The following is a 13,019-nucleotide window of genomic DNA, read 5'->3' on the forward strand; positions in this document are numbered from 1 at the left end:
CAGAAGTCTATAAATCCTCGTCCATACAAAGAACCCGGTTTCTAAGAGTGTACTGCTAATATTTCTGTTACATCTTTAAGATGTCAGCAGATGAGGCATGTGTGTGTGTGTGTGTGTGTGTGTGTGTGTGTAGTTTTGCACAGGGACCTCTGAAGGATGCTCCGAATCTCATCTGTACGCCACACACAGCGTGGTACAGTGAACAGGCCTCTCTGGAAATGAGGGAGGCGGCGGCTACGGAGATCCGCCGAGCTATCACTGGTACACACACACACACAGTTTTATTGAAACTACTGTATAGACCCAGTTTATTTTTTTAACACATACAACCCCAATTCCAAAAAAGTTGGGACAAAGTATAAATTGTAAATAAAAACAGAATGCAATGATGTGGAAGTTTCAAAATTCCATATTTTATTCAGAATAGAACATAGATGACATATCAAATGTTTAAACTGAGAAAATGTATCATTTAAAGAGAAAAATTAGATGATTTTAAATTTCATGACAACAACACATCTCAAAAAAAGTTGGGACAAGGCCATGTTTCCCACTGTGAGACATCCCCTTTTCTCTTTACAACAGTCTGTAAACGTCTGGGGACTGAGGAGACAAGTTGCTCAAGTTTAGGGATAGGAATGTTAACCCATTCTTGTCTAATGTAGGATTCTCGTTGCTCAACTGTCTTAGGTCTTTTTTGTCGTATCTTCCGTTTTATGATGTGCCAAATGTTTTCTGTGGGTGAAATCTGGACTGCAGGCTGGCCAATTCAGTACCCGGACCCTTCTTCTATGCAGCCATGATGCTGTAATTGATGCAGTATGTGGTTTGGCATTGTCATGTTGGAAAATGCAAGGTCTTCCCTGAAAGAGACGTCGTCTGGATGGGAGCACATGTTGCTCTAGAACCTGGATATACCTTTCAGCATTGATGGGGTCTTTCCAGATGTGTAAGCTGCCCATGCCACACGCACTAATGCAACCCCATACCATCAGAGATGCAGGCTTCTGAACTGAGCGCTGATAACAACTCGGGTCGTCCTTCTCCTCTTTAGTCCGAATGACATGGCGTCCCTGATTTCCATAAAGAACTTCAAATTTTGATTCGTCTGACCACAGAACAGTTTTCCACTTTGCCACAGTCCATTTTAAATGAGCCTTGGCCCAGAGAAGACGTCTGCGCTTCTGGATCGTGTTTAGATACGGCTTCTTCTTTGAACTATAGAGTTTTAGCTGGCGACGGCGGATGGCACGGTGAATTGTGTTCACAGATAATGTTCTCTGGAAATATTCCTGAGCCCATTTTGTGATTTCCAATACAGAAGCATGCCTGTATGTGATGCAGTGCCGTCTAAGGGCCCGAAGATCACGGACACCCAGTATGGTTTTCCGGCCTTGACCCTTACGCACAGAGATTCTTCCAGATTCTCTGAATCTTTTGATGATATTATGCACTGTAGATGATGATATGTTCAAACTCTTTGCAATTTTACACTGTCGAACTCCTTTCTGATATTGCTCCACTATTTGTCGGCGCAGAATTAGGGGGATTGGTGATCCTCTTCCCATCTTTACTTCTGAGAGCCGCTGCCACTCCAAGATGCTCTTTTTATACCCAGTCATGTTAATGACCTATTGCCAATTGACCTAATGAGTTGCAATCTGGTCCTCCAGCTGTTCCTTTTTTGTACCTTTAACTTTTCCAGCCTCTTATTGCCCCTGTCCCAACTTTTTTGAGATGTGTTGCTGTCATGAAATTTCAAATGAGCCAATATTTGGCATGAAATTTCAAAATGTCTCACTTTCGACATTTGATATGTTGTTTATGTTCTATTGTGAATACAATATCAGTTTTTGAGATTTGTAAATTATTGCATTCTGTTTTTATTTACAATTTGTACTTTGTCCCGACTTTTTTGGAATCAGGGTTGTACATTTTTAATTTATTTATCTTTCTTCGTGTCTCCATACCCAATTTTTACTAAAAAACTAAAAAATTCTGGACAGGCCACGCCCACAAGAGATGAACAACAAGCAACACTTGTCACTTGCGAGTGTGAAAGCTGGATCGTGTATGGCGACGTTTCATTCTTTCTTTATTTTACTGATCGGATTCATCACTAGTTACTCGGTAACCTCTGAAGAATCTCCTGGTGTAAATGTTATAACAGCAGATACCTAACACTGTTTCTCTCTCTCTCTCTCTCTCTCTCTCTCTCTCTGTGTGTGTCAGGTCGGATCCCAGACAGTCTCCGAAACTGTGTGAATAAGGAATTTTTTGTCACCACGTCAGCTTGGGGAGTGATGGAGCAGCAGACTGTACACCCTGAGCTTAACGGCGCTGCCTACAGGTTAAACACGTAACTACGTCCCCTAACATTCTCTCGACATCACTAATATTCTTGCATGCTTCGTTCTTTATGCTTTGCTTTAGCATTGTGCATCCAATAATCGATCACCTCAGCAGGTCAGCTGGTGTTAAAGCAACCTTTCAGCTTTTCAGTGTAGGAAAGTGCACACTGATGATTGTGTAAGTGTGAAGCCCAACACACCCCCTCCACTCTGATTCTCTCTCCCAGCCAAGTGACCCCCAGCCTGCAGGCCATCACTGCTGGAGTTCCCCAAGACAAAATCAATGCCTAACACACCAGCAGGTAAACACGGTGTGACACACCTAGAAAAGAACTCTCTAGAACCTGCTCTCACTTTCCTCTGGGGCCTTTCTGTTCCCCATAGACTTATCACGCAACCAATCACATCCAAAATGTTATAACCAGCCAATCACACTCCAAAATGTGATAACCCAGCCAGTCACACTCCAAAATGTGATAACCTAGCCAGTCACACTCCAAAATGTTATAACCAGCCAATCACACTCCAAAATGTGATAACCCAGCCAGTCACACTCCAAAATGTTATAACCAGCCAATCACACTCCAAAATGTGATAACCCAGCCAGTCACACTCCAAAATGTTATAACCAGCCAGTCGCACTCCAAAATGTTATAACCCAACCAATCACACTCCAAAATGTTATAACCAGCCAGTCACACTCCAAAATGTTATAACCAGCCAGTCGCACTCCAAAATGTTATAACCCAACCAATCACACTCCAAAATGTTATAACCAGCCAATCGCACTCCAAAATGTTATAACCCAACCAATCGCACTCCAAAATGTTACAACCAGCCAGTCGTACTCCAAAATGTTATAACCAGCCAATCGCACTCCAAAATGTGATAACCCAGCCAGTCACACTCCAAAATGTTATAACCAGCCAGTCATACTCCAAAATGTTATAACCAGCCAATCGCACTCCAAAATGTTATAACCAGCCAGTCGTACTCCAAAATGTTATAACCAGCCAATCGCACTCCAAAATGTGATAACCCAGCCAGTCACACTCCAAAATGTTATAACCCAGCCAGTCACACTCCAAAATGTTATAACCAGCCAGTCACACTCCAAAATGTTATAACCAGCCAGTCACACTCCAAAATGTTATAACCAGCCAGTCATACTCCAAAATGTTATAACCAGCCAATCACACTCCAAAATGTTATAACCAGCCAGTCGTACTCCAAAATGTTATAACCCAACCAATCACACTCCAAAATGTTACAACCAGCCAGTCGTACTCCAAAATGTTATAACCAGACAGTCATACTCCAAAATGTTATAACCAGCCAATCGCACTCCAAAATGTTATAACCAGCCAGTAATACTCCAAAATGTTATAACCAGCCAGTCGTACTCCAAAATGTTATAACCAGCCAATGGCACTCCAAAATGTTATAACCAGCCAGTCGTACTCCAAAATGTTATAACCAGCCAATCGCACTCCAAAATGTGATAACCCAGCCAGTCACACTCCAAAATGTTATAACCAGCCAGTCACACTCCAAAATGTTATAACCAGCCAGTCACACTCCAAAATGTTATAACCAGCCAGTCATACTCCAAAATGTTATAACCAGCCAATCACACTCCAAAATGTTATAACCAGCCAGTCGTACTCCAAAATGTTATAACCCAACCAATCACACTCCAAAATGTTACAACCAGCCAGTCGTACTCCGAAATGTTATAACCAGCCAGTCATACTCCAAAATGTTATAACCAGCCAATCGCACTCCAAAATGTTATAACCAGCCAGTAATACTCCAAAATGTTATAACCAGCCAGTCGTACTCCAAAATGTTATAACCAGCCAATGGCACTCCAAAATGTTATAACCAGCCAGTCGTACTCCAAAATGTTATAACCAGCCAATGGCACTCCAAAATGTTATAACCAGCCAGTCGTACTCCAAAATGTTATAACCAGCCAATCGCCCTCCAAAATGTTATAACCAGCCAATGGCACTCCAAAATGTTATAACCAGCCAATGGCACTCCAAAATGTTATAACCAGCCAATGGCACTCCAAAACCAGCTAAAGGGCTGGTTATAACATTTTGGAGGGCGATTGGCTGGTTATAACATTTTGGAGTACGACTGGCTGGTTATAACATTTTGGAGTGCCATTGGAGTGTGACTGGCTGGGTTATAACATTTTGGAGTGTGATTGGTTGGGTTATAACATTTTGGAGTACGACTGGCTGGTTATAACATTTTGGAGTGCGATCGGCTGGTTATAACATTTTGGAGGGCGATTGGCTGGTTATAACATTTTGGAGTGCCGTTGGCTGGTTATAACATTTTGGAGTATGACAAAATGTTATGTTATAACCAGCCAATCGCCCTCCAAAATGTTATAACCAGCCAGTCGTATTCCAAAATGTTATAACCAGCCAATCGCACTCCAAAATGTTATAACCAGCCAGTAATACTCCAAAATGTTATAACCAGCCAGTCGTACTCCAAAATGTTATAACCAGCCAATGGCACTCCAAAATGTTATAACCAGCCAGTCGTACTCCAAAATGTTATAACCAGCCAATGGCACTCCAAAATGTTATAACCAGCCAGTCGTACTCCAAAATGTTATAACCAGCCAATCGCCCTCCAAAATGTTATAACCAGCCAATGGCACTCCAAAATGTTATAACCAGCCAATGGCACTCCAAAATGTTATAACCAGCCAATGGCACTCCAAAACCAGCTAAAGGGCTGGTTATAACATTTTGGAGGGCGATTGGCTGGTTATAACATTTTGGAGTACGACTGGCTGGTTATAACATTTTGGAGTGCCATTGGAGTGTGACTGGCTGGGTTATAACATTTTGGAGTGTGATTGGTTGGGTTATAACATTTTGGAGTACGACTGGCTGGTTATAACATTTTGGAGTGCGATCGGCTGGTTATAACATTTTGGAGGGCGATTGGCTGGTTATAACATTTTGGAGTGCCGTTGGCTGGTTATAACATTTTGGAGTATGACAAAATGTTATGTTATAACCAGCCAATCGCCCTCCAAAATGTTATAACCAGCCAGTCGTATTCCAAAATGTTATAACCAGCCAATCGCACTCCAAAATGTTATAACCAGCCAATCACACTCCAGAATGTTATAACCCAGGCAGTCACACTCCAAAATGGTATAACCCCAATTCCAAAAAAGTTGGGATGCTGTGTAAACTGTAAATAAAAACAGGATGCAATCATTTGTAAATCATGAAAACCCTGCATTTCTTTGAAAATAGTACAAAGACAACATATCAAATGTTGAAACTTATATTAAAAAAAAACTTTATATGTTCATTTTGAATTTGATGTCAGCAACACGTTTCAAAAAAATTGGGACAGGGGCCTGTTTACCACTGTGTTGCATCACCTCTGCTTTTAATGACGCTCTGTAAACGTTTGGGAACTGAGGAGACCAATTGCTGTAGTTTTGAAAGATTTCAGTTGCTCAACAGTTGGGGGTCTCCTTTATTGTATTTTGTGCTTCATAATGCACCATATGTTTTAAAGTGACACAGGGCGATGTATTAAAAAGATGAATAGTACCCTGTGGAGCTAGAATAACCCCTAGGTACTTGAATCACACGCTGTATTGCCCGCTGCCTCGTGCCTGTGAAGGAGAATGAGCTGGAAAAACACCACACGCTAATGTTTACACTTGGGTGTGGAAATGGCTGAAGTTTATTCTCATTATAATAATATAATGAACAGAATCGGCAGCCTCCGACACAGAAGCAAACGCTCCATTGGGAAAGCTGGCCAGCAATATTTACTCGGCTTGTCTGCCGTGTTTTCCCTCTCTTTTCTGGCGCATTTTGCCTCCGACAATGTCAGATACCTCCTTAAGATCGTTGTTTGTTTGTTTTGATTCAGGAGTCTTCGTTCTAAAGATTTAAACACTATGTTTGCTGTTGCTCTGCAGTCGCGACCTCTGACCTGCGCACGACCTCACTTGACTTTTCCGAACTGGCTGCTGAGCGAGCGGTTTGTAAACAGATTCACACGTGGTTAGGATGCCCCGCATTAGGAAATAAAATGTATTGAAACAAGATGATGCATACCAGCTATAGGGATAGGTGTCAGCTCAAACAGTTCAGAAAGGGGAGTGGATTAAATGATATCTGAACCAGCACATCGACCTGTGTCACTTTAAATGGGAGAAAGGTCTGGACTGCAGGCAGGCCAGTTTAGCACCCCGACTCTTTTACTACGGAGCCATGCAGTTTTAATTTGTGCAGAAAGCGGTTTGGCGTCATTTTGCTGAAAGAATGAAGGCCTTCCCTGAAAAAGATTTTGTCTGGATGGCAGCATATTGCTCTGAAACATGTATATATCGTTCGGTATTAATGATGCCTTCCCAGATGTACAAACAGCCCACTCTGACATGTTATAAACCAGTCACTCACAGTCCAACATGTTTTGGTGAAACATCTTTTGCGCTTTTTTTGTGTCGGGGGCATTCGAGGAAATTTTGTGTCGTTCGCTGAAAACAGTTTGCATCAACTGAAGGAACGGCTTGATAGTGCAATGATCATTTGATTCACAAAAATATTTAATTTCACCAGAAGTGATGAATAATATAGACTCTTTGGTAAACATTTAATTGACACATTTTAATGACGGTTTCGGATCAGTATGAAAAGAGTCATAAACCAGACTCGTGTCCAACAGAGATATAAAGACAGCCGTAGATCAGCCAATCACAGTTCAGTGTACGTTAAACAGCGAGCTACTTAGAGATCTATACAGCGTTAACCAATCAGATCTCCATGAAGTTATAAACCAGCCAACTCCAGTTTGTAACTCTGTAATTTTTCTCTCTTCATTTCATAATTGCTTCACGAACCACAGCCACGCCCATTCTCCTGCCCACTGCCTAGCCCCGCCCTCAGTCCCACCCACTCACTCGCTTGCTTGTCACCTACACACACTTATTTACACTGGATACTTTCTTTCTCCGCTTAAATTCCAGGGCTAATTAACACTGTTCATTATCCTTTCTTTTACTTGTATCTTTTCTTTCTTTTATCCTTCCTTCCTTTGTCGTTTCCTTTTCCTCCCTTCTTTCCTTCCCTAATCCGTTCTTTTTTCCTCCTTCTTTCCTAATGTCCGATATCTAACATGCATGCTCTTGTAATTGTGCATGCATTAAAATATCACCACCTCCTATCATCTTGTTGTTTTTTATTTATTTATTTATTTTGCATTGTTGATTTTTTTTTTAAACGCAAAGTGTACGAACGCGTGATGATGATGATGATGATTACTCCAGGCATCACGATGTGAACATATAATATCGATATTCGCCTTCTTAAGGACCCAGGGTTTGACCCTTAACCTGTCTGTGTTTAGGTTCCCGCCGGGCATTGTTGGTGTGGCACCAGGGGGCATCGCCGCGGCGATGGAGGGCATAGTGCCGGGCGGAGTGCCTGTAGCACACTCACTACCATCAGTCACACACCCGTCACAGGCGCCGTCTCCAAACCAGCCGTCCAAACACGGAGAGAGCAGAGAACATCTGACTGAGCAATAGCAACACACACACACACACACACACACACACACACTTGTAGCACAAGCTCTTGGAAACACAAACATTAATACATTAATACACATACAATAACTGTTAGCATGGCAGCCTGTATCTAAACATCTTTCCACTGAAACCACTCGCCTTCTGGGACCAACACACACACACACACACACACACACACACACGTTGCAGCTCTTGGGACATTAAAACTTTATACTCTTTCATTTGAGTTTCTTGTTCACCTTCTTTGTTTTTTTTGGGGGGGAAAACGGAACACAACGAAGCCCCTCCCACCACCAGGTGGCTCATTGGACGATGCACTTTTTCGTTTACCAATGGAAAAGCTCGACATGGTGCACTTACCGGACCATCCCTCCCCAAACCCCGCCCACGTTCTTTTGTTCTTGACGTTGTTTTAGGCTCTTAGCAAAATTTTCTTTTCAGTTCCTTTTTCTTCAGCGTGAGAGGATATTCACTCAAATACATGGTTATAAAATATAGTTATATATATTTATCAAACAAAGAAAAAGGAAAAAAAAAAAAAACGAGCGAATCCCCACCAGCAGGTGATCCTCGTTAACCCTTTCCTGGCCACACCCACTCATGATTGTTAAGGCGTGTTCCTGCGTTTCGGATCGGAAGGCAGCTGCTTCCTGAAATCATTACTTTGGATAAATTTGAAGCGGTTTTTCATTCGGTTGAACAAATTCGTCAAATACTTCACGAACGTTTCGACAAACATCGTGGAATAAACTCTTCCTCTGAACGTGTCGCAGCTTGCTTCTCGTGTTCTAGCGAAAATTCATTGACGTGTTCGTATAATCGGAATCTCGCTAAAATGCTGCGACGTCACAGGAAATGTATCGTTTCTTTACTAGCTACGGTACCAAGTCCGCCTTTCTAGCTACCCTACCTATCCTTCGTATCTGCGTTCATCAGCAGAACTTCAGCTAGCTCGGGATCCATCCTCAGGTTAAAGAACAAGCTAGCATGCTAAAAATTCGGGTGTGTGATGAAACTTAAGGGCTTCACAAATACGATGCGATGCGATGTAACCGTTCGAATGTGAAAAATGAAAAAAAAAAACTTCAGAAGAATGAGGCTGAAAAGAAAGAGTGTTTCACAGACGCTAAGTGTAACTATAAATGGATAAAAATGAAGTTTTTTTAATTAATAAAAAAATTAATTGTTGAGAAATCGCTTTGTGATTATATAAGAGGAATAAAATGTTCCGTGTTACGCGACGAAGGATTTGTGGAAGCGGAATTACCACACCACCGTTACCACGAAGTTGATTATTTTCCTATAACAGCATGTCCCGAAGTGTTTTATTCCTCTTATACTACAACACTAAAATTACGAGTTAAACACCACCACATTGTACTTTTTATCCACGTATAGCTACATTTAATGTTTTGTAAACGAGTTAGTTCCTGTTCTCGTTTTCACGATAAAGAGTCGTTCTTTTCTCTCAGCATGTCGTCTTACCTTCACTTCACCTCACTTCACCTCACTTCACGCTCCAGTGACGGGAAAGTTTTTTTTTTTTTTTCTTGCAGCGGTTTTTCAAATCTGTCCAAAATAAGGAACTTTAGTAAACAGGTGCTTTCTGAAAGAAGCAGAGTTTTATCTTACAGGTGAAGGTTGAAGGTCGTGACAATAACTCCGTGTCCTCAGTAACATCACAGATCATGAATATTGTGGACGCCAAACGCACAGCCGTGGACGTTCAGGACGTGCTCGCTCCTCTTGCTGGACGAGTCGAGTTGGATTCTCGTCCTCGCTTCTGTGCATCGATGCCAGGACACATTGCGGAACCACGCTGAAACTTCCAGAACGTTTCAACAAAGACACCTTGATTCTCGGGAACATCTTTCTTTTACGAGTCGACGAGATCTCGGACAAGATGTACGGACGGTATTTTCACCAGACGTGAGAACGAACAGGAAAGGGTTAAAGCATTAACTTCATTCCATAATGACTCAGGAAAACGAAGACACACTCATTTTTTGCTGATTTTTTTTGTGTGTGTGTGTGAGGAAAAGAAAAAAGGGAAAAAAAACGATGATTGAAGAGTTCACGTGAATGATTTGCAGTCGTCTTTTTCCTCTCTCCCTCCTTCCTTTCCTTTCTTGTTGTGGCATTTTTTTTTATAAAAAGCAGAAAAACAGAGACATCCCATGTTTTTTGGTGTTTAAAAAAAATTGAGAGTATGAAAGAAAAAAAAAGTTTTGCAGTCCTGATAGATTTGTATTGCCTAGTTCAGTGTTCCTATAACCATAGTCTGATGTGATCTGCCCAGTTCTCTCTCTCTCTCTCTCTCGGTTCTGTTGTTTTTTTGCCGATGAAAGCTGTCCTGTTCAGAGTCACAGCAATAGAACAACACTAGCAGAAACACAGTTCAGCCAGCACTATGATTTTATTGTTTTTTTTTTTTGTTTTTGATTTTTTTTTGTTTTTAGCGTGAGTATTTGTATTTGTTTCTTGTACAAGGTGAACATTTAGCGGTTGGTGCAGTTCCAATAAAAGATATTGAGTTCTGAGATGCGTCTTGTGTGCTTTCGTGAGTTCATTTATGTTTGCGTTTTTATTAACGTTCAGATTTCAGGTCAGAACGTTGACGCTTAGTGATGCTTCGGTTCATTTAATGTTTTTTTTCTTCCTTCTAGATATAAATAAATGTTTGAAATAAGCAAAATTATCTATCATGAAATGAAATGAGAACCGTTCGGTTAAAGCTAGACCGCCTTTCAGATTTTTCAAGTGTAGGTCATGAAAAGAATTTTCCCGGCACACGATTATTTTTGTTTAGTGGAACGAAAGCTACTGAATTCGAATCACAGATTTCCAATTTTGTTCCGTTTTTAAAAAACTAATAATTAATGAATTTATCTCCACGTGGCCCGAAATTCTCCGCTATTTTTTCCTGCTTCACCATGACCCAATACAAGATACTACGTCACGCATTACGTCACATGGTGGGCTTTCCCCGTTTGCGCAAGGCATTGTGGGATACAGATTTGAAACAGGAGAGAAAAATGGAGGGCGTGAGTGTGCGAATGAAACGTGAAAGAGCGACTACAGTAACAGAAAGAAAGCGAGAAGAAAAGATGTTATGTTATATACGAAGGAAAGGAAACACTTGACCAAACTAATAAATATGGGCGCTCAGCGAGCACCTCGGTGTGATCAGCTGTTCGTTTAGCGACAGAATGATGGAACTGTCAGTGCACGTTCAAAGGGAAACCTGTAGATGGCAGTAATGCAACACTGTGGATGCCAGCTGCTGTAAAACCCAAAAGAAGTTGTTAAACCTGCGCATGCGCACACGGACTTCCTCTGTCTGCTTGACTGCGCGAAGCGAGCGATTTCATGCACATTATTTGCTTTAATCCCCTCAAATTAAATAACTTCCCAGCCACAGAATGGCCTGATATTTTGTGAGATATTACAGAAATAATCATATCACAATCACCACATTTCAGACGGAACTAAATTTCACCGATTTTCTGAAATCGAAAAGCCGTCTCGCTTTAAATGAAATGTATTTTCCCTGCTTGTTAATCGAACCGAAGTGTCTGTTTCTTTCTTCATTTATTCATCTTCAGTAAGCCGACCAGGGTCGCAGTGAATCCCAGGTCTGAAACCAGAAAACACCCCAGAAACACGTCAGTTCATTTCAGGAAACCACACCCACATTCGCACACTTGTTCACACCTCAGAGCAATTGAACACAGTACAATGCAAAAGTCTGTGGTGCCCTATTTCCTGTTATTTTTTCAAGCAAACTTTGTTATAGATTTCTATTTTATGATTTCTACATTATCGAGTCACAACATTACAAAAACATTTTAGAGTTCCAAACGTTCGTGTTTTTTTTTTTTTTCGTTCCGTCACCAAAGGCCATCAGCAGAATGATACAGGTATGGACGAGCAAGTAAAAACACACAGATATACAGTTAGGTCCATATATATTTGGACACTGACACAAATTTTGTTTTTTTACCTGTTTACTGAAACATATTCAAGTTATAGTTATATAATGGACATAAAGTCCAGACTTTCAGCTTTCATTTGAGGGGATCCACATTAAAACTGGATGAAGGGTTTAGGAGTTTCAGCTCCTTAACATGTGCCACCCTGTTTTTAAAGGGACCAAGAGTAATTGGACAATTGACTCAAAGGCTATTTCATGGGCAGGTGTGGGCAATTCCTTCGTTATGTCAGTCATTCTCAATTAAGCAGATAAAAGGCCTGGAGTTGATTTGAGGTGTGGTGCTTGCATTTGGAAGATTTTGCTGTGAAGAAAACATGCGGTCAAAGGAGCTCTCCATGCAGGTGAAACAAGCCATCCTTAAGCTGCGAAAACAGAAGAAAAAAAAACATCCGAGAAATTGCTATAATATTAGGCGTGGCAAAATCTACAGTTTGGTACATCCTGAGAAAGAAAGAAAGCACTGGTGAACTCATCAATGCAAAAAGACCTGGACGCCCACAGAAGACAACAGTGGTGGATGATCGCAGAATAATTTCCATGGTGAAGAGAAACCCCTTCACAACAGCCAACCAAGTGAACAACACTCTCCAGGAGGTAGGCGTATCAATATCCAAATCTACCATAAAGAGAAGACTGCATGAAAGCAAATACAGAGGGTTCACTGCACGGTGCAAGCCACTCATAAGCCTCAAGAATAAAAAGGCTAGATTGGACTTTGCTAAAAAACATCTAAAAAAGCCAGCACAGTTCTGGAAGAACATTCTTTGGACAGATGAAACCAAGATCAACCAGAATGATGGAAAGAAAAAAGTATGGCGAAGGCGTGGTACAGCTCATGATCCAAAGCATACCACATCATCAGTAAAACACGGCGGAGGCAGTGTGATGGCTTGGGCATGCATGGCTGCCAGTGGCACTGGGTCACTAGTGTTTATTGATGATGTGACACAGGACAGAAGCAGCCGGATGAATTCTGAGGTATTCAGAGACATACTGTGTGCTCAAATCCAGCCAAACTGATTGGTCGGCGTTTCATAATACAGATGGACAATGACCCAAAACATAAAGCCAAAGCAACCCAGGA

At 41.4% G+C, this 13,019-nt stretch overlaps 1 protein-coding gene across 8 annotated transcripts in view; it reads left to right on the forward strand.

Annotated features, from left to right (window-relative positions):
- LOC132897922 (C-terminal-binding protein 2) overlaps positions 1-10,454 on the forward strand; it is a 245,156-nt gene extending 234,702 nt beyond the window's left edge. For 7 of the 8 annotated variants that reach the window (XM_060939208.1, XM_060939203.1, XM_060939204.1 and 4 more), the window contains 3 exons: positions 134-261; positions 2,233-2,350; positions 7,758-10,454. In XM_060939208.1, the coding sequence (XP_060795191.1) occupies positions 134-261; positions 2,233-2,350; positions 7,758-7,938 (427 nt within the window). In that variant the 3' untranslated portion in view covers positions 7,939-10,454. Of the gene's footprint in view, positions 1-133; positions 262-2,232; positions 2,351-2,578; positions 2,654-7,757 lie in introns of all 8 variants that reach the window. The other variant, XM_060939202.1, reaches the window with a different exon arrangement.
- Positions 10,455-13,019: the final 2,565 nt, after the last annotated feature.

Source organism: Neoarius graeffei, chromosome 14, assembly GCF_027579695.1.
Source record: "Neoarius graeffei isolate fNeoGra1 chromosome 14, fNeoGra1.pri, whole genome shotgun sequence".
In the NCBI taxonomy this organism is placed as follows: domain Eukaryota; kingdom Metazoa; phylum Chordata; class Actinopteri; order Siluriformes; family Ariidae; genus Neoarius; species Neoarius graeffei.